Consider the following 23,379-nt stretch of genomic DNA (forward strand, 5'->3'; position numbering starts at 1 on the left):
GCACTCCTTCAGTCCCCACCTTCAGGCCACATTCCTGTGCTCCTCATTCTGAATGCAGAGGGAAGTTTGACCTCCCCCTTCCTGATCCTCCCTTCTCGATTTGGTTTTTTTTTTAAAAGTCTCTAGAGGAGATCCAGAACACGAAGCCACTTTCAGCCAAGTCCACAGAGCAGCCCTTATAGAGACATCACAAGACCTGGAATTACATTTCCTGGAAATGAAAACGAAGAGGGATTATTTGACCATGTTCTCTGCTTTTTTATAGCATCACCTTGTCCTTTTCTCCACCTTGGGGAAAACAGGGAGTGAAAAGCTGCTCGTGCCCACGGAGCAGTGAGGTGAGAACCACCCCAGAAGTGATGTGAACATTTAAAAAGGGCAAACTATTTTAAGATAATCCAAGGGCTATAGCTATAACTAAGAGTAATTGGCTGAAACTGAGCAAAAGGACATTTTAGGTTGACGATGAACCGCAGGTGGATAATGCTGAGATCTGTTAGAGCGTGAAATGGAATCCGCGGAGGGAACCTCTCTGCTTCAAAATGGACAAACCCTGCTTTTAGGAGCACTGGTGTAAATCTCTGGTGTCGACTGCCTCAAAGCCTATTTCTACCACAAAGCTTCAGCAGAATCAGTAAGTGTGTCAGAATTTGTAGCAGTAAAAGGTAAGAAGGTGTCCCTGCCCATGGCAGAGGGTTGGACTAGATGATCTTTAAGGTCCCTTCCAAGCCTAACCATTCTGTGATTCTGTGCTTAAATTCAGTCAAACACATCAAAATATCATATAGGATGAAGGAGGTCCAAAGGGATTGTGTGAACTGGAGAAAGGAATTCCAGCACTTTTCTACCTCTGTGATCTCTGGAAGTACTTAAAAACCGGGGGTGGGGGGCAAAAGGAGGCGGGGGGAAAACCCACGTGCAAAATTTCAAAGGAATGAGGGCAAATTTTGGAAGGAAGATGTGAAAACATTACAGGAATCTCTGTACAAAAGAATCTCCTGTTTCAATCTTTCAGCTATTGCCAGCTTTACTCATGGGTCTGGGCCTGCCTGCACTGGCTGATTTTGGTCTTTCATAAAATTTGTGTTGGCTCTGGATACTTTCACTCATCCAGCACGACCTCAGCAGACAGACCTCTGTTTGAAGAGGCTTTAAACTCACTTAGGAAAACCCAGATAGCCTGACTGAAGGCCATCTGTCCATCTCACATCAAACAGCCCTGTGCCTGCTCCAATGTTTGCTGGGCTGGGGAGTGATGCAGCTATTACTGCAATTCCTGATGAAATTCCTGCTGATTCAGAGGGAGAGGAGTTAACCCTTTCAAGTTCTGGGTCAAAGGAGCACTGAGGTTTTGAGCCAGCCACTTCAATGCCATGTCAAGGTTTTAATGTGTCTCCCAACACTCCAAAGTCAGACCTGAGCTGAGCTTTAAGGCCAGCGAGGAGAATAGCCTGGGAGAAGCTGGATTTAAAAGATGGCAAAGAGTCAGGGAAAACTGTAGAGATAAAAGTGAAGTGCATGGAAGCCAATGATGTGGGATAAAAGGCTTATTTCCTACTGTAGTCGAGGAGGGAGGGGGGAGGCTGAAGTCTGTGTGAAAGCAGCCTGCCTTTGGGAAGAAACAGTGCCAAGAATACCCATGGCTGAGATGCTCAGCTTTAGATTTTCTCACTGGTTAAATCTGGGTGCTGTCAGACCCACAATCTTCACCTGTAAACCACCAGTTTATCTCAAGCACGGTCCTGCTGTCTGGAGTTCCTGAGCACTGTGTCCCTGCTTCTCCCTAGCAATTATTTTGGGGTAGCAAAAAGAGCTGACTAAGACAAGCCTCATCCCAGGCAGGTTTAACTCCTACACAGGCTAAAGAGGCTCCAAGAACCAACAGGCAGTGGCTGATGTGTGCAGTACTTCATACAGGGGAAGGACTTCCATAATATTCAGCTTGTACTTAGAAGCTGAATAGCCAAATACATTTGAAGAACTTCATTAAAATCGTTGCTCTGTCCTAACTCTGAAACAAATCCATGCTTTGTGCCCTTAGCAAATCCTCTCCCCAGGTTGCTGTGCCCTCATAGGATCACGGAATGGTTTGGGTGGGAAGGGACCTAAAGATCACCCAGTTCCAACCCCCTGCCACGGGCAGGGACACCTTCCACTAGCCCAGGTTTCTCAGGGTCCCATCCAACCTGGCCTTCCAAAGCAGGCACTGATTTGGGGGAAGCTACCTCGAGCTAACAGATGTGGGTTTAGGTTGTGCTGAGCACCCACAGCTCCTGCTGACATCGAGTGAAATGGCACAAATGTTGCAAAAGCGCCATTAAAAATTAATTTGCTGTCATCTCCGGTTTCCTGGCACTGGTACATTCCCGAATGGGCTTTGTTCCAAATCCTTTGTGCGGGCTGGGCTGGCTGATCAATAAAGCACAGGCAAGGGAAACAGCTTGTCACTGTGTGCCATCCATTTCCACTCTCCTGGTGCACACAGGGAGCTGACAGGAGGGATGTTTTCGGTGCAGAGGTGACCTCCTGTGCCTGACTCTTCTTCGCACCCTCCTGTGCTGCTGTGTGGAATCCCGAAGTGCAAAGAGGTATAAACCCCCCAAAATTTCTCCCTCAGCTAATTTCAAAGCCTGTTTACCCAACTGGATACACAAGGATTAAGAAGTGCATTGCAGGGCATGTTTGCTTAGTTTAGTCCTTACACAGTTCAGTGCAAGTGTCAGAATAAATGACTTCTTCAGAGGAGAACAGGAAAAAAACCACATTTGGTTAATCAACTCAATATTACAGCAGTTCCCAAGCATTAAACATGCACTGCAGAAACCATTAGACCAGGAAAGGCCTTTTCACATTAACAATTCACTTGCAAAGATGAATTAAAAAAGCCTGCTTCTGTCCTTCAGCTCAGCCTAATCCTGAAAATCTGAGTTCCCGTGCAATCTGTAGCTCACCTGTGGCTCTTGCTGCTGAATTGCTGCTTGCTGGGGGATGGAAAGATGATTCCCTTGATCTTGAATTGTCTCTGGTGGCTGGTCCTGTGAGGGTGGTGAGGTGCTGGCCCAGTCTCACCACTCAGTCTCCCTTTGTGGTTCTCTGATGCTTCTCAGCCCTTTCTTTCTACTTCATCTCATAACTCTGCTGCCAGACTGGGCAAGTTGTCCACCCTGTGCAAGCCCAGTTGCTGCTGCTGCCATCCCTGCTCCAGGCACTCCCTCAGCCTCAAGCCTGGACAGCTACATGGGAGGGTTTTTTCTCATGTTTTTTTGGGAGCTCTGTTTGGGTCAGTGTATCTGGGGGAAGGCACCACGTTTGAGCTCTCTCAGCGAGTGTAACGACCAGCAACTGAGCAAACTGCAGTGCCCTACCTGCCCAAACTGCCACCCAAACTGCCACTCGGCTGTGTCTGAGCTCAGGATCCCCCTCAGTGTGACTCTCAGCCCTGGACTCACCTCACTGCTGCTGCCTCTGACCGACCAAAAACCACCTTGCTGCTCCTGAAAGTCCCTCTCCTCTCCCCTGAAAATAATTGCAGACCTTACTGCGAGTGGCAGGGACGTTGTGAACACAAGTGCTGAGCTTGCACTGATCTCAGTTTGCCTTCCTGCCAAATGTTTGGTATCTCTGCCTGTCACCTGCAACCAACAGCAAAGCTGTGCTGACTTTTGGGGGGGGAAGCTGTGGTTCTTCTCAGTGCCAGGTGAAAATTCCATCCTTGTGAGATTTCTGCTTCCCTTTTGTTGCCAAGCCGTGGGTTTATGGGTTGGGGGGCACTGCTGGGCAGGAAGGGCTGCTGGTGGTGAGACATTCCTGGAGGGAAGAGAAGGTTTTTCACAGGGAATGGCATTTTGCCTTACAGAAAGGCAGGCAGAGGATCCATGGGCTGTCCCCTGTTCTGCCAAGTGACTTTTTTACTGGACTGTAGGCACTTATTTGCTTGGGACACCTTTTTAAGGAAATCAGATGCACAGACCAGCTACTGAAGAGTAGCTAAGAGTATTTAGACATCTGTCACCTGCTGGTTCTTATTTGAATTCCTGTATGTTTTTTAGAAAGCCATCAGTGTTCCACTCTCTCCTATCACACCTACATCTTTCAACAGTCTAAATGGAGTTTTTTTTTGGAGAACTCTGAATTTTTCAAAGGTTGCAAATCCCTCCCCATTCAAAACTAGATTTGCAGTGAGGAGGGAAGGTGTTGAAAGCAAAATGCTTTGAATTCTGAAGGCTTGGGGGTGTGGAGCGCTTTTAAACCTGGCCTCAAAAGTCTGATTTTCACAGGGGCTAAGTGTCTGCAGGTTTGATTTCTAACAAGATTGAGAATGCTCCCTTAAATTCCTTCTTCCTCTGGGTAAGGAGGAAACAATTAGCTGTCTCAGGACAGTGTTTGAGGTCCGTGCTGGTTTTTTTTTTTGCTTACAAAGCACTGTTTTACCATACTTGCAACGAAGCTTTCCAACCTATTCATCAGGAATGAATGGACAGGAAAAGTGGTCAGACAGCAACTCGGATCAGCGTTGGCCATCAGGGGGGAAACCTGTCCTGTTTGCAGGCACAGCTTAGTTAAGAGGAGCAATAAAGCTGACTGTCCAAATATGTTATCTCGGTGGCATTGCTTGCTGTCATTGTTTTGGCTGGGTGAGGAGAAGGGCAGGGTGGTGTTGGAGAGACCAGGCCTGGAGGAAATGGGTATTTTCTCCTCCTGAGGGTTTTTTAAAGCACTCCCCACCTTGGGTGTCACTGCAGGTGCAGCAAGAAGACATGTGGCTTCCAGCTGCCTTCTTCCCCCTGCTCCTGCTGCCCCTGAGCTGCTCTCACCTGGTGCACTGGACTTACAAAGGTAAGGGAAAATGAGGCTGGTTTGGGGTCGCTGCAGCTGAAGACGCTCCCTTCCCTTTCGTGCTGCAGGAGCAACACTCAGCTTGACTCTCCCTCGGTGGAAGATCACAGAGCAGCTAATTTATTCCACTTTATTGATGCCTCTGCGTCTTGAAAGTGATTCTCTTCAATGTCACCCCTTTTTGCTCCTTTGTGTGGTCAGGACACATTGTCAGGGTTGGCAGCACAACGAGGTTTCAAACAATGGGGGAATCTTTACTTGTGTTCGAAGAAAAGCTGCCCTTTGGATGATCCTGGAAGGAAAAGCTTTAAGTACTGCCTGCTGCTTATTTTATTGTCACATTCCAAGCAGTACAGAGCACTAAGAAGTCCTTCTTTGGGTATTTATATTTTTTTGGTCAAATTTTATCACAATTGCGTTTGTTTCGGGGAGTTGATTGCAGTAAATGTTAATCCCTTTATGATCTTCGGTGGGCTGATAATCAAGCTAAAACAAAGGATATCTGTTGGATAAATTGCACTATTGCAATTGCTCTTTCCCCAGTTGAAAACAGCAAATTGCTGCCACTTCCTGATCCTAAGAAGAGTCTTCCTGCCTATTGCCCTGATCGACTTCCACACCTTTGGCAGTTGAGCCCCATTTAAATCCCCATTTCCATGTAAACGCTGCTCCCCTTCTGGTGGAGGCTCAGCCTCTGTTGCTGCAATGCAGGTTTCTCACTTTGCAGCACAGCCGTCCTGCCGACAGAATAATGTGTATTTTCACTCCGGGGAAGGCAAAGCAACCTTTCCCGGCTGCAGCTCCCGGTGTTACAATAATTAGCTTGACGTTTCCTGCTGGCAAACGAGGGGAGTTCCCCTGACTCCTCACCACGTCCCTGTAACCTCGCCTTGCTTCCCCTGCTGGCAGAGGGAGAGCTGGATGAAGAGCACTGGGGGAAGCACTTTCCAGACTGTGCTGGCAAGCACCAATCTCCAATTGACATCCAGAGGAAGAAAGTGAGGTACAACCCCCTGCTGCTGGAGCTGGAGCTCAATGGTTACGACGGGCCTTTGCAGGGGGATTTCAAGATGACCAACAATGGTCACTCTGGTAAGGCTGGGGGGGGTGGTGTCAGGCTCATGGCAGGGCAAGGACACTTCTCATTTTAACTGATGCAAATGCTATTCACAGACAATGCCCTATTTTTATTTATTTTTTTTTTTAACTCACCTTACTTTGCCATCTCACTTGGTTCCCCTCCCCTGTTTTGGAGTTTTGCCCAATCACCCAGGAAAGCTCTCCAGAAATACATATATAAACCAGACAAATAACAGGCAGTTAGATTTCTGCAAGATATTTTCTCTGTCAGACTCGAAAAGGGGATAAAATGCAAACAGAGCATTCTAGATTGACCCTTTCTTTTAACGTGCTCCAAGACAACAGGACTACAGCAGTGTGTGGTATTTATTTGGGGCATGCTGACTCCTCTCTGCATTAAAAAAATGCTTCTTTTGGCCCTGTGCATTAGTAAGAAGTGACAGGAATGGAAACCTTTGCATTCCAAGTTCATTTAGATGTCGGTCACCCAAAGTACAACACGGAGGAATCCCTTCCTCAAAGCCAGAGGATTGGTATCTTGGGTCTCAGCAAGGGAAAAGGGAGCACAGCACAGGTTAAAAGCCTGGCCTTTGGCCACACAGTTTCAGGGCAAGGCTTGTAATTTAGGAGATCCCAGATTCCCCTGCTGCAGTCTGTAATTCACTGTCTAAATAATTCATCAGCTGGTACTGTTGGGATAATGCTTTTGGACTACAGATGAGCAGCGAGAGGATTTGATTCTCCAATGGCTGCAGTGGGGAGAGAATTGAGCGGTGTTGGGAAGGTGATTGAAACATGAAACTTGTAGCTCTTTAATCCTGCACGACAGCCCTTTCTTCCCCTCTGTAACAGAGAGGGAGAAATCCGGTGTGAGAGCAAGGAGATGAAGTGATGAGAGACAAAGTGCCTGTTTGTGGCCCACACAGACTCAGTTGTGTCAGCACTGCTGCCCTGCCCTGCCTATACATTAATTCTTGCAGGTTTAGCTTTTCTGCCCCCGTGTGTGTATTTGCCTGTTCCTTTGTTAACTTCCCAACAATGATTATCTGATGCAGGGCAGTTTCCCAAAGCAGGGAGACAATTCAAAAGCTGTCCCCATTCACAGCTCCTGTGAGTCAGGCTGGGTTTTTCTACTGGCTTCAGCGAGAGGGGACAGGGCAGCAGAATCTCTCAGGGAAAAACACTCAGCAGATCTGAAAGGGGCAGGAGATGGATTTCTCAGCAGGACTCTCCTTGCAGGCTCTCAGGAGCCAAACCCAAACGTCTCACCTATATTCCCCTTTTCTTCCTTGGAAAGGAAGTAGTTCAATCTGTGCAGAGCCCAGCCAGAAGTGACTGTGCCATGCAAGGGCTGATCACTAAAGCACCTTTATTAGTGCCTAATGACAGAGCCAGAGCTGCTCAGAGGGAGGAAGAGTCTGCAGGCACAGCTGCTGCCCCTGGTGGGAGCTGTGTGGGGCACAAGCCTGAGCTCAGGAAGGATTTCAAGCACATCCAGCTTTAGGCTCAGCATTTTCCATTCCACACTGGGGTCGGTTCCTGCTCAGCTGCACCTGCTCGTGTCAGAGGGTGGTGCTGCAGGGAGCACCAGGCGCTGTCAGGGGATCTACAGCAGTGGGGTGGCTGCCTCTAATCCTGGTGAGGTTTTTTTTCCAGTTCAGATCGATCTGCCACCTACCATGAACATCTCCAGAGGGCTCCCGGGCCTGTACACGGCTGTCCAGATGCACCTGCACTGGGGTGGCCTGGACCTGGAGACCAGTGGCTCTGAGCACACCATAGATGGGATGAGGTACTTTGCAGAGGTACGTGAGCATATTCATCACAGACCTGTTAAACCAAAGGTCTCCTTGGCCACGCTGTGAGGCACAAGCAGCAGGAATTGGGATGGTGACCTCCCTGCAGTGTGCCCTGGGCCCTCTAAAGCACCCAGGAACCCCTCATCACTTGCTGCTGAATGAGCTTGTGTCTGTCCTGACAGCTGCACATTGTCCATTACAACTCTGCTGACTACTCAAGCTTTGAGGAAGCCAAGGACAAACCCAACGGGCTGGCTGTGCTGGCTTTCCTCTATGAGGTAGGTGGGATGCCCAGCATTGTCCAGCCCATCAGATCTGCCATAGCATTTGTTCTCTTTATCCCCAAGTTCATCAATTAGTCCCCCCCAGCTGATCAGCAGAGCAGAAGGACAGGCAGGTCACGAAGCTTTTGATCAAGGTTTCTGTGCTGTGTTTAGGATGGGCACTTTGAGAACACCTACTACAGTGAGTTCATCTCCAAGCTGGGAAGAATCAGGTTTGCAGGTAAGACCTGGGAATGCCTTTCTCCATCCCTGACACTCTCAGAGCCTGTCTGTAGGTGCTGGGTCTGGGGACAGACATTTTCCTGCTGCTTTGCTGGCAGTCCCATGGCTGAGCATCCTCAGCCATGCCCAACTCCACACCATCCCTGCCCACGTGGCTCCAACAGCAGCAGGGTGGGAGGGGAAGGTGCTCAAGGCAGCAGTAAATCCACTCCTGGTAGGTCTGCAGCACCAAAGAGCAGCTCCCTGCAGTCTGTACACCCACTAATACTCTTTGCTTCCTGGGAGGACCAGCAGGTACTGGCAGAGCACTGGGGTGAAGGTGCCCACCAGCCCCAGGACCCAGGTACCTCCAAATGACAGACCTGGACCCACTGAAAAGGCCATTCCTTCCTCTCCATCTCCATCCCTTCTGCCAAAGGCCTGATAAACCAGTGCTTTGGGCAGAGGGCTTTGCCACCCCAGCTCTGACAGCGCTCCCACCTCTCTCTTCACTCCCCATTAATTGCTGATGTTGCCTCTCTGCTCCCCTTTTGAGGTCAATCAACAAAGCTCAGCTCTCTGGATGTCCAAGCCATGCTGCCAGAAAACCTCTCACACTTCTACAGGTACCAGGGCTCCCTGACAACCCCACCCTGCTCTGAGAGTGTGATCTGGACCATCTTCCACTCTCCCATTGTCTTGTCACACACACAGGTAAGTGGTAGCTGTCACCAGCTGCTCTTTCCTCTGTGCTTAACCTTTCCTTTTCTGCCCTCTAGTGATTTTGGGAGCAGCCTGACAGGTGAGATAACGTGGCATGTCTCATTTTGGGATAGATTCCTAAGCAACTGGAATTACAGGTGGCTGTGATGACACCGTGGTGCCACATCACAGCAAGGGTCAGGTGCTGTAGAGCAGCAGGTCTGGTGACTGATAACAAAGTTCTCTAAGCTCACCCTGAAGCACTATAAAAAGGAAGTGGCCAGTCAGAATCAACAAGGCAAAAACTACTGTAAGAGAGTCCCCCCCCAAAAAAACCCAAAACAACCTCAAAAGAGCCATTCATAACATTAATTACAGAATAATTGGCACGTTTTTATACAGTATTTCAGGATTTTTCCTTGTCTAGACTTACATTGCTTTTAAGTCAATAAAGAAGCATTAGAAACATTTTCTTCTTGGAGAAGAGCAAGATAAAATCGAGACTCCAGCAGAGGAGGATCACTGTGTTCTCTTTGAAAAAGAAATACTCTTTCTGGCAGGGGGAAGGCTGGAAGGCACTTGTGAGAAAGCTACAGCACGGCAGCAAAAATCTCCATGCATGCATTACCATCAGGTGTTCAGAACTTCCCTCAGGCAAAAAAAATATCTCTGTCATGAATTAGCTGATAAGAGCCCTCACATTGCATTCCTTTCTCTTGCTAATGCCTGGTGAGAGGCCCTGAGGATCCCTCTGGAACAGGTTGCAGGATTTTCCCTGCGCTTTTTTAGGCACAACAGCCCCTTCCCACTGCCCTCCTAAAGATGCCTGTGTTCCTGCCAGATCAGCCTGCTGGAGAGCACCTTGCTGGACTGGGAGAACAGGACCCTGCGCAACGACTACCGGCACGGCCAGCCCCTCCACGGGAGGGTGGTGGAGTCCTCCTTCAGAGCCAGACCCCCCCAAGGTAAGGGCTCAGCAGGCAGGACTTGGGCTCACCTGGGGAGGGGCAAGAAACCTGCGTGGAAAGGCGTTCAGCTGCGAGTTTAGGTGAGCTGGAGATCGGCTTTCCCAGGAGCAGCGGTGTCCCCGCACGGGTGGAGGTGTCCCCGCACGCCTCCTCTTTCCCTGCCAACACACTTCACCCCTGAAGGTGCAGTGGTGGCTGCGGGGTATGTGCCAGCCAGTATTTTGACAGTTTTGGCTGTCACACACATGTCCAGGGTACCTGGTGATAGGTGGCACCACAAAAGGACCCTCAGCTCGGGTGTGTCTGTGCCCAGGTGGGTGAGGTGTGTGAGCAGCCAGGCTGGCACCACACAAAGCAGAGATGCTGCGTTTCAAAACAAAGGTTTTCCCCAGACTAGAAGATCTACCGTGTGTAGGTGTCCTGGCCTTCTGTAAATTCAGCTGTCTGATTGCTCTAGCACAATGCCATCCAGAGGAGTTCACCCTCAGACTGGATCAAATCCAGGCGCAGCTCCAAGACATGAAGACGGAGTTGCTGAATGGAGTGAGCCACCCAGGTAAGAACACGCAGCTGTGGAGTCCAGCTTATCCTGGGAGAAGGAAGAGCCCATGCCTTGATGGCCTAAATCATTGACAGGTTGGGTACTGCTACGTGCAGGCAGAATTTTGTCCCATATCTAGGCCTGCTGATGGAAATTCTTCAGTTAAAGCATTGTTGTGGCCAGCCCTGATCTAGGTACTCCCACAGCAACTGCAGCTTTCTCCTGCAACGTGGGAGCACATTTTTTACAAGCAGTGAAATGTTTAAGCTCGCAGTTCCCCCAGGATAAATAATCGTCACCTCTGTTTTATGCAGGATGAGAAAAAGAGAAAGAAGGAGGGAGAAAAAAGCAATTTTCCCAAACAGCTGGGTGAGAGAGCTCAGTTTTTCATCGTTGCAAGCCCTTTCCCTGTTGGCACAACACACACCAGTAACTGTGGCTCAAGACAGCTCAGACTACGGGTGCAATTCTTCAGGATTTGGGTTTATTTACAGGCACGGCAGGAAATGTAACCGGTGGCTTTTTGGTTCTTCCAGGTATTAAACCCAGCGCTTTTCCAGCTTTCTACTTCCCCGTGGAAAACATTGAGAGCTCTGTGGATGTCCATCCCCTCCGTGCCATGTCTCTCCAAGCCTTCACCTTGTGCTTCTGGGCCAGATCCCAGCACTCCGGGAGCCAGACCGTCCTGTCCTACTCCACGCGGGAGAGGGACAACGAGCTGGTGGTGACCCTGGGCACAGAGGTGGGACTGTGGATAGGAGGCCATTTCATCAGCTTCCCCCTGCACCACAAGGCCCAGGACTGGCTGCACTACTGCCTGGCGTGGGCCTCCCAGCCGGGAACGGCCAGCGTGTGGCTCAACGGAGCGGCCGGCAAGGCGGTGAGCATCCAGAAGGGCTACGTGAGCCAGCCCGGAGGGATGCTCGTCCTTGGGAAAGACAGAGACACTCTCCTTGGGACGTTCTCCAATGGGTTTGCAGGGTGGATGGCTCAGGTGAACCTGTGGAGCCACGTTCTCAGCCCTGCCGAGGTTCGGGCGCTCGCGCTGTGCAAGCCGGGGAGGCCACAGGGGGACGTCGTAGCCTGGGGACAAACCCCCATGGCCCTCCTCGGGGGGGTGGTTCTGGAGGCTGACACCAGCTGCCAGTGATTCCCAGCTGCTGGTTGTTTGTTTTTTTTTAATTAAGGCATCAGAAGAATCTGAACTGCCTGCTGGGGAAACTGAGAAGAATCAGGATTATTAGCTTGTTTCTCCCTCTGCTTTGTGGTGGGCTCGCCATGCACCTGCTGCTGCTCCAGGGTGTCTGTCCAAGAGAGCAAAGCCTCCCTCAGTGGGATAGAGGCGAAGAACAGCAGAACTTGAGGCACAGTCCAGCACCTTGGGCTGTCACACCCCTCACAGGAATTTTAGATCCCCCTACCTAGATCCTTCGTACCAAAGAGCTGCTCTCCTTGGTCAAAGGAGCCACTTTCTCAAATAAAATTTCTATCCCATCCTTCACCCAAGTCTCGCTTTCTCACCATCCTCCCTGCACATCTCTTTCTTTCTGTTTGTTTACCACCATCAACTCAGCACCCTTCCCCTGCAGACACATCACAGGGGAAAAGGGATGTAGAGCAGCTCCTGTGCAATCCTTGTTCCTTGGCCAGGGACAGCCCTTTGCCTTCTCTTCTGTGAGGGATGTAGAGACAGAACACGAAACCAGTTTCTTTTTTCAACACCTATATCACAAATTTGAGGGCAGGTATAAATCCAAATTTTCTAAGGTTAAAGTCAACCGTGTGAAGGGCTCTCCATCAACACCACCAAATCCACGCCAGGCTGTTCAGCAATTCTGCTTTTTTCAAAACAGAGGGCAGCACCCTCAGATAACAACTTAACTTTAGTTTCCCCGTGCTGGACCCTCAAATACACGAGTGACAGTTCCTCAGAGGAGTGTGGTGCACTCATTGAACGTGCCTGACCCAAACCCAGCCCCAGGGCTGGCCTGTGTCTCCCGAGGAGTGTCAGTCAGGACATCAGGGACACTGGTTACCTGGTGACAGGAACTGAGCTGGCTGAGGACACTGTCCTTTCCTGGTGACAAGAGGTGGAGCTGGCAGCGTTAGGTTTGCACCTGGACTCGATCTTAAAGGTCTTTTCCAGCCTTAAGGATTCTATGATTCTCAGAGCAGTATCAAAAATGCTGAATCAAAGGATTTGTTTTCCCGCTGAACAGATGCTGAGGGATGTCCCTGCCAGGCCAGGCACTGGGCTGGCTCACAGCTGGCTGCTGGAGCTCATCGTCCTCTCCACCAGCCCGCCCGGGGCAGTGCGGAAATCCTTCAGCTCCTCTTTGTTTTCCTGAATCTCCACTTTGTTCCTCTTGGCCATGATCCTGTTGATTTCCATGAAGGTTTTGTTCTTGGTCTCGGGAACGATGAAGAAGATGTAAAGCGCGGTGGCCAGGCAGATGGCACAGAAGATGAGGAAGCTGTAGGGCCCCAGGCCAGCCTAGGGCAAGGACAGGAGAGAGCAGGGATCAGGGAAACATTCCAGGTGGGCAGTTACATGGCTTGGACACGGGGAACCCTGCACTGGCCATAAAAAATGCAGCCATGGTGGTGTGCACGTATTTTGAGCTGAACAACTCGAAGTTGGGGTGGATTCTGTCTTCTCGTACCACCACCGTGGGCTTATTGGGAACACCATGAATTTGCTGGAAAAGGAGGGTGAATCGAGCTAATTCAAACTAAACCTAACTGAGCTCCCCAGCTCCCTTTGCAGAGGCTGAAGTGAGCACCTGCTGCAGTTTACAGGTCAGTGATGGGGATCAGTTTGAACTGGGGGATGCAGAGATCAAAACTAAAATTGGCCTCCTGAGACACACACCTGCCCCATCCCCCAGGGGAAGATAGATGGGGAATTTGCCATCTTTTCACGCTCCTGAGTTCAGGATGAGACATTCAGCTGGCAAGGTAACTGCTTTCTTTTAAAGCCTGTGCAGCAGACAGGGGTGATAAGAAAATGCTGATTGAACATCAGTTTCTTTCCCTTAACATATAATCCTACATGCAGGTACTGGGAACCAACAGGGGCGTTTGCAGCTTTTGGGATTAAACAGGGGTGAAGGGACTGATCTTGAGCTGAAGTGTTGCCCTGTTGTGGGGTTGTATCTCACCTCCATGTAGAGGAACACAAGCCCCACGGTGAAGTTGCTCAGCCAGTGCACAGACCCTCCCACCATGAAGGCTGCAGGCCGGGACGACTGCAGGAACATCTCGGTGATCATGACAGAGGGAACCGGACCTGGAAGGCAATTTGGACATTTGGAAATCCCAAGGGCAGTTCCTCCACTCTGAATTCTTAATTACAGTGTTGTTTGTTTGTTTGTTTGTTTTTTCATTTCAACCATTTGTTTAAATGTTCAAAACGTTCCAAAAAAATGGTCCAACCATTTCAGTGGCAGGCAACAGCTTCTAACTACTAAGTGTTTAGGAGCAGACAATAAATCAAATAAGGATTAAATAAAAGAACAAACCCAAAACCAACCAAACAAAAAACCAGGGCAATTAAATGACTTGCACGGTGTGTGGCCACACAGAGATGAAATTCAGTGCCCATGGATGAGCTCCACAAAGGTTTTGGGCTGAAATGGAACATAATCCTTGGCTTCAGCCAGCTTGAGGAGCAGCCTGGACAGGCTGTGCATACTTACTGGGTCCCACAGCATGTCCAATGATGTAAACAATGACACACGCTATGCTGAGGTAGGACATCCAGGACACGGTGGTCTGCAAAGGATTGAATCACGGGTTAGATGTGGTTCCCACCTGAACACCCCCAACACATTCAAGGTACTACTTGTAGTAAGATTTGAAGGCGTTCTAAAGCCAGTGTCGCCCTCCAACGCCAGATATGTCCATAATGAGCCACAAAATCACAGCCTGGGGATGATCCTTGCTGCCAATAAATGGGTATTAGGAACGTGACACACTGGAAGCAGTGTTCAGACAAGCAGGATCACAGCTTTTCAAGTTGTACTTCAAAATATACCCCTGGCCTGCTCCCTGGGAAGTCCAGAGATGCCTGGGAAGGATCACCCTGAGCCATCTGTACACACCTGGAGGTTGAGGGCCAAGGTTAACACGGCACAGGAAGCACAGCACAACGCGAAGCCGGCGAGGAGAAGGATCCTCCTCCCCAGGGATTCCACAATGAAAACCTGGAAGAGACAGGAGAGGGTGAGAGACCCAGCACCTGGGCTCTCTTATTCCAGGTGCCCTCAACCAAGGGTCACCACAGGGCACCTGCTGTGCAAAGCACCTCACACCACCTGCAAGTAACATTCCAGTGGGAGGTTTCCCTGCCCAGGGCAGAGGGTTGGAACGAGGTTGATCTTTTAGGTCCCTTCCAGCCCAAATCGTTCTGGGATTCTCTGGTTTGATTAATATAAATTAGACAGACACAGGCAGGGGAGAGTGGACAAGTCAGAGCTCAGAGAGCCCCAAGAGAAACTCACAGCAAGCAAAGTCATGACGACGTTGATGGCACCTATGGACACAGTGACGTACTGGATGCTGTTGCTGGGCACACCTGCTGACTCAAAGATCCTGTCGGCGTAGTAGAAGACCTGCAGCAAAACCACAGCTGTGTCTGTGTGTGGCCAAGGGCAGAACATGGGAATCCCATTCTGGCTGCTTTACATCCTGTCACTGGTGCACTTATTTTATTTCTGGAGACGTTGTTGTTTGGATCCAGGCCCAAGCACTCCAAAAACATCCAAATTATCCTTAACAGGACAGCCTGACCCTGCATCTGTATATGACCCTGACCCTGTACCTGTCTGTGCTGGATTTGGTACTGGCCAGGGTCAACCCATCACAACATGGACCAGTGTCCTGGGTGAAGGGGTACTCCTGGGTTTTGTCTCCTGTGTCAGCACTGCCCCACATCATCAACTTCATCCATCCCTTCCTTTCTTCCCCACTGCCTTTCCCGCTTCCCACTCACCCCGTTAACCCCGGAGAGCTGCTGGCCCATCATCATGACAATGATGGAGATGAGCTGCCACCTCAAGCCTCTGAAGGTGCACAGGCTGAGCACAGAGAACTGCCCTTCTTCCTTTTCTGACTGGCCCTCTTGGAACATTTCTTCTATCTCGTCATCCACGTCATCCCAGCCTCTCAGCCTCCGCAAGGCTAGTTGGGAGAGGAAAGTGAGTTTTACAAGTGAGCTCTGCTGCTCCCAATCAAGACACAACAATAGGTAGCTCTGGGCAGCAGGGCTGGAGATCCACACGTGCAGAGAAAGGAGCAACATTGCAAGAATTCCACCTCCACCACCAGTGAGGAATTTTGCGCTCTGCTGTCAGTCACGTCCCCTGGTCAGATCCACCCTGTTCCATCTCCCCTTCCATCAAAAGGATGACACTGTACCTCGTCGTGCCTGCTCTTCGTTGCCCTTTTGGAGCAGCAGGTACCTGGGACTCTCGGGGAAGAAGGGCAGCGTCAGGAGCTGGATCAGCGATGGGATCCCGGTGAGCCCCAGCAGCACAGGCCAGCCTGAGAGCAGGGGGACAGGGGAACAACTGTGAGCAATCCCGCCCTTGTGGAGCCCCCAGCAAAGTCCCCAGGCAGAGCCTCACCTTCAGCATTCCCCAGGATGCTGTTGAGGCCAAGGATCTGAGCCACAAGGATCCCGACGGTGATGAAGAGCTGTGGGACAATCCCAATGGCCCCTCTGAGATTCCGGGGGGACATTTCTCCAAGGAACATGGGAACCACGTTGGAAGCCAGGCCTGGCAGCGAGAGAGCAGTGTTAGATGTGCAGCTGCCTGGTGTCAGCACGCTCACAACCTTCAGCAAGGTGCTGTTTTCCCATGAGGGGCAAAAGAGATTCATGATGAACCGAGCACATGTAGAGACTGTCACACTCAAACCCTTCTGCTCCAGCTGAAGATTTAAGGTCACCTTCTGGCCAGTGAATAGGCTTTGCGTGTTTTCCTCACTCTCAGGGGAAGAGGGGACTAAAAACATGTGGCACTGGGTACAACATACACTCAGTATGTGGAGAGGTACAACATCCACTCCTGCCTCTGGTGCCCTCAGGGGCTCTGGCCCTGGAGTGCAACCTGCCCATCTCCTGGTGCTCTGGGTGTCAGGATTATTAACTGCTCAGCAGCAAAGCATTTGAGGAGTCAGAGGGTGAGCCCACAGAGCCAGCAGATGATTTGAAGGCTCTGTGTTCACCTTCCTAAAAGCAGCTTTCTCCCAGCAGGCACTTCAGCACAAGACACACAGAGGAAAATTGTGTAAGGGAGGAACTTTCACCTCCTTCAAAACAAGGAAAGAAATCAGTATCCAACCAAACTGGTGTGAGGGTGGAAGGAAACAACTCCATATTGGCCTTTAGAAACTCGCTGCTCAGAGAGCTTTGCTGCTCTGAGACGTGTTGCAGGTGGAGTGCTGGAACAGGGATTTCTAATCCAGCCAGGGCACCGAGGGCACGGGTTATTTTTAGGAACCTTACCCGCCTACCCATGGTAACCCCAGCGAGCTGCCAGCTCCCTGCTTGCTCTGTAAACCCTGGCACGCAAAACCCAAACTCCTGGGGTCAAATGACCATGTGAGGCTCTCATCTGACATTTCTAGAGGTCCTGGGCTTCGGGAGCTTGGGGTTACAGAGGTGACCAAGCTGCTATCTGAAAGCTAAAAGGCATGGAAACAAGTGTCACCAGTGCTGGGGGGTGGCACTTGGATCCTCCTGGAGGGTGGCACTTGGATCCTCCCAGATTCCAAGGCAGCCTGGTTGGGCTCAGCAGCTTCCCTCCCCAGGAAAAACATCCAAGCTTGTCCAGGTCAAGCTAAGGACAAGTCGGGACACAGCCAGTCCAGATTCCTTTGTCGGTTATAAATAACTGGAAAGAGGGATCACACTTAACAGGTCCCTCAGCGTTTATTCTGAGCTCCAATGCTAAGAGCAGCTGCCAGGTTCAGGTGAGTCAAAAGCCAAAATAAAACCACTGGAGGAGATAAACTGGAAAACAAGAAGCTGCCCGAGGAAAGCAACTTAATGTGTAACGTGCAGCAATTACAGCCACTGAGCTAAGGCAGGAAATTTATCTTTACAGGATATCCCAACTCACTAATAAATCGTGGAACACGTGAATCTCGCCAGCCCAAAGCCAATTAATTGAGCCTAAATGCCCTTAGGACTCTTACAGACCTGGTTCTGCCCAGCCCTGCACGGGGTACCCAGAATTCCAGGGTTCTGTTTGTTCCCTGTTACTGCAGCTCTAAAAAAAGCCACTTACACCAGCAACACACTTATATCCTTGGCTTCCCACTATCTTTGTAGTAAATCCAGTGTCTCTGAGCTCTTTGTTTCTCCCTTTTAACAGCTCTTTTCTCCTGCAGGAAGAACAGTCAGTTCCAGAAGTGGATTATTGGATGTGGCACTGATTCCAACGACTTTGATGGATTATTCTGACTATGTTAAAAAGGGGGGAAAAACCCCAAACAACAAAAAAGACTACCTGCTTTAAGTTATTTGGGGAAAGAGATTATCAGCAGCAGGTTTCCTGGCTGTGGGAGCTGCAGTGCCTAGCAGTTGTTTATTGCAGAGGGGAGGTTCACCTACAGGCACACATCTCTCTGCACATCTTAAATTCCACTCTCAGGCACCTTATCTCCAGGAGACCTTTAGTACTTCTGCAACGTGCAGATGACCAGTGCTAAAGCACAGCATTGCCAGGCAGATGCTAAAATGTGCTGCCTGTGAGAGCATCTGCTGGGAGAATAAAACACCTTTACACAGCCGAGAAAACATTTATGGCTCTCTCTTTACCGTGCACTTACCAGCATATATTCCCATGATGAAACGGGAAAGGATGATTGCTTCAAAGGTTTTTGCTAGCTCTGAGGTTCCCATGAGGATTGCAGCACAGATGGAGAAGAGGTTATTTATCAGCAAAGTGCCCTTTCTGCAAAGTAACAGAAAAGGAGACGTTCAGTTTGGGTTTTTAAGGCCCCAGGTGCAATGCTGTCCCAAACCCTAAGGACTCATCATCCCAAAGACTGATCCAAGAGAAAATGCCAATTGTCCCATTTTTCCTGCAGGGAATGGAGGCTTCCAGAAAGAACTGAAGTTTCTCAGGAACTCTGAGCAGCAGGAGCTTCTGGGCTTGGTCTCAGCCCAGCACTCCCATGACTGCTCTCTGCCTGGCTCAGTGCCCAGCACACAGCCTGGCCCTGACCATCCTGAAACCATATAAATTCCTTCACCCTGGGGAGACAACACGTGTAGGTGAGCCCAGCAACTCATCCTCATCCCATCTGCTTTACTGCCAAGGGGTGTGTGTGGGAAATTCATCCTCCTGCTGGGCTGGGCAAGCTGGAGTGACCGGTGAGTCCAGCCTTATCTGAGCCCAGTAAATTATGGGTGAGATCCCAGCCACGGCTGTCACGTACCTGCCACAGTTGTTGACCATGGGCCACACCAGCAGGGACCCAAAAAAGCCACCCAGGGGGAACATGGACACAGTAAGAGACCAGAGCAGTGTCTGGAAGCCACTGTTCATGGGCACCCCAGTCCTGTCCAGGTAGGTTTGGTTGTAAAAGTCTTGCATGTACTGGAATGAAACACAGAGCACGCTGAGCACAGCAAGGACAGTTTTCGTGCTGTAAAAGCCAATTAACAACAAACGCCATAAAGCTTTAAATGAATGCCTTGATAAAAAAAAAAAAACAAACCAGAATGGGTGAGTGGGAAAAGGGATGCAGGAGAGGGATAGAGAAGCCTGGACTAGGGAACTGTTACTGCAAGTGATCCTGACTTGCAGGCTGTGCCTGGTTCCCAGAGGGGGAGGCATTTCTCACAGTTCATCTCTCCTGAGCACAGAGCACAAGCACCTGACCCCAAAACCCTGTAATGAACTTGTTCTGTTTGTCAACCTCCTCCTGAGTGTGTTTGCAAACCCACTCCTGCGTCAGGGGCTGCTCCACAGACCAACCTACCGGGGCTGGAGAGTTGATCACGGACACGTTGTAGCCGTACTGGAAAGAAGATCCAAAGCCAGATATCAGAGCCACCAGGGCAAGGAGAATTGTCATTTTCTGTGGAGGGGAAAGAAATCAAACAAACCCCGCCTTAGAAGCAGGTCTGGTTCAGAGGCATTAATGACACTCAGTAAAAATAAAGAATTACCTTAAGTCTTGCTTTTTTATGTTTTTTTCCGTTAATTTAACTGCATAGGAAAGCCCAGTGGGTTGTTTTCATTACGACTCGTTTTTGTTCTGCTTGATTTGCACATAGTCATTACAATAATTCACTCTGCTGGTATTGATGAATCATTTGGATGATTAAATTTTTGGTTTTTTTGAAGCTAACATCCTTAAAATACCGCCCCACAGGGAAAAAAGGTTGTAAGCAATTATTCTTTTTCCAACATGCAAATTGGGTAGGGAAATAACACAGGATATTGGCACAGGAAAGCTTTAAAAAGAAGTGATTTTGCATCAGGTGGCAAAATCCCTTTCCTGTTAATTTTTTTCCGCTTCTCACATTTTGGGACCAAGCTTTTTATGGATCTAATTGATCATCACTGAAGCCAATTAGAACTTATCCAAGTAGCTCGGTGAGGGCTTGGCTGTGGGGTACAAGAGCTGCACTTTGCAGTTAACCAGGAGAGTGAAACTGCCATCTGGAGAGGGATCAAACACCACGTTTGTGGGTACACAGTGCTCAGGGTTACAAACAACCTGCTTTTCACAATAGTTTAGTTGCTGTTCAGCCCTGGGCTGTGTTGACAGAGTTGGGTTGTTGGGTTTTTGTTGGGTTGGTTTTTATAGCTCACTAATGCATCTCCTTGCTGCTACATCAATAAAGTCATTTTCCATTCAGATGCATTTTCTGTCTCCACCTCCTCCAGCCTCAATGCCTGCAAGGTTTTATGTCCCAGCGCTCAGCTCAGGTCCCACATGAGGGACCTGTCACTTCCCCAGCTGAACATTTGCCCAAATACCTGCTGGTGCTTCTTTCTATTCCTCAGAATCTGCAGGAGCTCATCTAAGGCATTGCAGGAGATCAAAATTCAGCTGGATCTCAGAGTAAGGAGCACGAGGAAGCTGAGGCTTCCCGCCCCATTTTCTAGGAGCAGACTGATGACATTCTCACACTGGTGATGAAAAGCAGCTGCCTTACTCTCATTAAGCAAATCCCAGAAGCTCAGAAGAGCCAATGGTGCTTGTCATACACATTCAGCCCTTTTAGGAAAACCTCTGGCACACAGGAAAGTTGTGCAAGACTCCACAAACACTGCTGTGAAAGGCAGCCCCCACCCAGAAAACTAAAACTGCAGCCTCAAACTGATGAGACAATAGGAATGAAAACTCACACACAGAAGGGGGAAGTCACACACAAGTTACAGGGTGGGTGAGCTGCAGACAGAGAGGAAATCACAGCACTCAGTGCAACACTGCCCTGCAGACAGACATAAACAGGGCTCAAGAATGTACTTGTCTCTGCCCTCCCTGTGGATTTGTCAGCCCAAAATATCTTCCCCCTTCTCTACAGGCATCCAGAGATTTCCAAGAGCTTGCTCTGTGTCTCTGTGGGAGGCTCAAGCTGGAAGCAGAGAGTCAACAATACTCACCCCCTTTGCACCCTCGCTGCGCTCAGAGCTCTCCTGCTCCCCTCCTTTCAGCTTCATGTTGGCGTTGGAATCCCACATGCGGCGTTCGCAGTGCAGGTTTGTGCAGCCCAAACGACCAAGGCAGGGGATGGAAACGCCCCCAGGCAGAAAATCCCCCTCTGTGACTCTTCCAAACACATCCAATCACTGACAGGCTCTATCAGCTGGAGCAAGTCCCTGCTGCCTGACCATTCTTCGATTCCTTTCCCCTTGCTCGAGCCTGTCGCTGCTGGGTCGGGTTTCTGTCACCAGAACCTGTTTCAAACAGATGTGCTGCCAGTTACAGGGGAAACAGGCTCATCTCCTGCGGGAAGGGGCGGATTTGTTGCCCAGGTTGCTAAGTGAGCTGGTTCATAGATGTGGGAGAGGTGGATCTACAGCACAGAGCTGCTGCCCCTTCAACCTGCAGCCCGTGGGCAGCTGTGGGTGGCACAGCTGGAGAGGCTGCCCAGCAGCTGTGGAATTCAGGGAAAACCAGGGCATTCTGAGGGAGCAGCCCCAGCAACAGAGAGGGCGTTTGCCATATGGCACAGCCATACAAGTGAACCCCATTAACCCCCCTGCAGCCACAAGTGGCACCTGCCCTGGGCCCCAGACACTGCTCCTTGTCCTACCTTGCTCAGGCTCTTCTGCAGTTCACAGGTTCATCCTCTCAGAGCTGTGGTTTTGACAGCGCAGAAATTTTCCACCAGCACTTTGTGTTCCTTTCCCTCCACATGCAAAAGGAGCAGCACGTGCTGCTGGCTCGGCATTAACCTCCTACCTTATGAGATTGCCCTGAACAGTCCAGGGCCTGGTTAATGGTCGACTACAATTTATGGAGTTCAGCAGAGAAATGCAAAGTTCACGGATGGCCCCAGCAGCTGGAGAGAAACCAAGCCTCCTGTTAATTGGTCCAGCTCCCTTTAATAGCCAGCCTAAAAACCCACACCCTCTTGAGCAACAGCTCTTTTCCACGTGTCCTGCTTGTGTTCCTTAACTGGCTGTCTTGGGCAGCAGCTCTTTTCCACGTGTCCTGCCCATGTTCTTTAACTGCTGCAGCCTCCCTCCCTCCACGTGGAAGGGGACAGAGCCCATGCTACTTTTGGAGCAGAATTTCTCTTTCATTGCCTTTGTTATCTATGAGTAACTCTAAGGACACAGCGCCCTGAGATATCTGATGGTGGATCCCACCTTAAGAAAGCTCCTGTGTCACAGCTGCTGAGATTACAGCTCAGTCAGCAACTGGTGGCGTTCTCACCCTCACAGATCTTTTGCCAAGAGGGAAAATTCTGCCTTAGGGGTGGGAAAATGGAAAAAAAAAAAGTCAATTTTCCTTCATAGAATTACTGGTCTTTAAAGACAGCGTCATTTTGCTGGAACCTCTTGGCAGAATGACAACTGCTCTGACACTCAGTAATTGTAAGGAAGGAGAATTCTCTGTCGTGGTCTTTAAATTCCTTTCCTGAAGAAATAATCTTGAAACATGCAGAAATCAAAGAATACATGTAGGTTTGCCATTGGAAATCCTACATCAGACTAAATATGTGCTTATGGCAGCAGAACAGGTTGAGGATTTGCCAAACACAGTAGGAATCTGATCACATCCCTGAGGTAGTAATTGGCACTGGGATGACCTTGGAAGAGACTGATGAAGGGAGACAGGGTGGTGAATGATCTTCCCCTGGGACTTTCAAAGCAATTGCAGGGGTGTGACACCTTCAGCACTTGAGATCCTGTTGGACTTGGGCACAGGACAGAGGCAGGAAGAAGCAAAGAGCTCATTTTACAAGCATTTGAAAAGCACATTTTCCATTTCAGCTTCTGCACAGCACTGGGCTCCTTCCATCTGCCCTTCATCCCAGAGAGTGTTTGCCTGAAGACATTAACTCACCTCTGGATCTTCTCTCCTCTGCACTTGCCCACCACGTGGCAAGAGCTCCCAAGCACTTGTGCAGGGATTTGTTTACACTCACAGCCCAACTGTCTGTGCTAAAAGCTGAGTCCTATGAAACCCTGGTATCTTTGGGGGTGAGGGGGAAATTAATTTAGTTTTCAGGACATCAAATCTGCTGGAGAACTTCAGTGGTGAGCTCCAGGAAAGCACTGGTTGGATTAGGAGCTGGCAGGCAGCCGTGCTGCAGAGTGTGCTCACTGCAATGCCTGCCCTGAGGGGGCTTGTTAGGAGACATCCCACACCAAGAGAGTGACATCAGCAGCCTTTCCACCTGCACTTTGGGAAGGAATTGCGTGTTCAGTCACGGCTCAGGTATCATATGCAGTCCTGAGCATAACCTGGGGCACTGAGCTACAACT

At 49.9% G+C, this 23,379-nt stretch overlaps 2 protein-coding genes across 2 annotated transcripts; one reads left to right on the forward strand and one right to left on the reverse strand.

Moving 5' to 3' along the window:
* The first annotated feature begins 5,891 nt into the window (after positions 1–5,891).
* Positions 5,892–11,561, forward strand: CA6 (carbonic anhydrase 6). Its single transcript, XM_050322726.1, has 8 exons — positions 5,892–5,928; positions 7,573–7,721; positions 7,898–7,993; positions 8,153–8,219; positions 8,757–8,914; positions 9,744–9,867; positions 10,328–10,426; positions 10,948–11,561. Exons 1-8 carry the CDS (start codon positions 5,907–5,909, stop codon positions 11,559–11,561), a joined length of 1,329 nt encoding a protein of 442 aa, XP_050178683.1. The 5' UTR covers positions 5,892–5,906.
* Positions 9,257–21,946, reverse strand: SLC2A5 (solute carrier family 2 member 5). The gene is made up of 13 exons (XM_050322538.1): positions 21,699–21,946; positions 21,046–21,339; positions 19,409–19,507; positions 18,863–19,023; positions 18,251–18,375; positions 16,039–16,191; positions 15,830–15,955; positions 15,405–15,592; positions 14,914–15,024; positions 14,515–14,616; positions 14,110–14,185; positions 13,573–13,700; positions 9,257–12,905 (listed from the first exon to the last, which is right to left on the reverse strand). The coding sequence occupies exons 2-13, from the start codon at positions 21,121–21,123 to the stop codon at positions 12,672–12,674; spliced, it is 1,581 nt and encodes a 526-aa protein (XP_050178495.1). The 5' UTR covers positions 21,124–21,339; positions 21,699–21,946; the 3' UTR covers positions 9,257–12,671.
* Positions 21,947–23,379: the final 1,433 nt, after the last annotated feature.

This window comes from Myiozetetes cayanensis, unplaced genomic scaffold (genome assembly GCF_022539395.1).
Source record: "Myiozetetes cayanensis isolate MyiCay16 unplaced genomic scaffold, myiCay2020 scf28, whole genome shotgun sequence".
In the NCBI taxonomy this organism is placed as follows: Eukaryota; Metazoa; Chordata; class Aves; order Passeriformes; family Tyrannidae; genus Myiozetetes; species Myiozetetes cayanensis.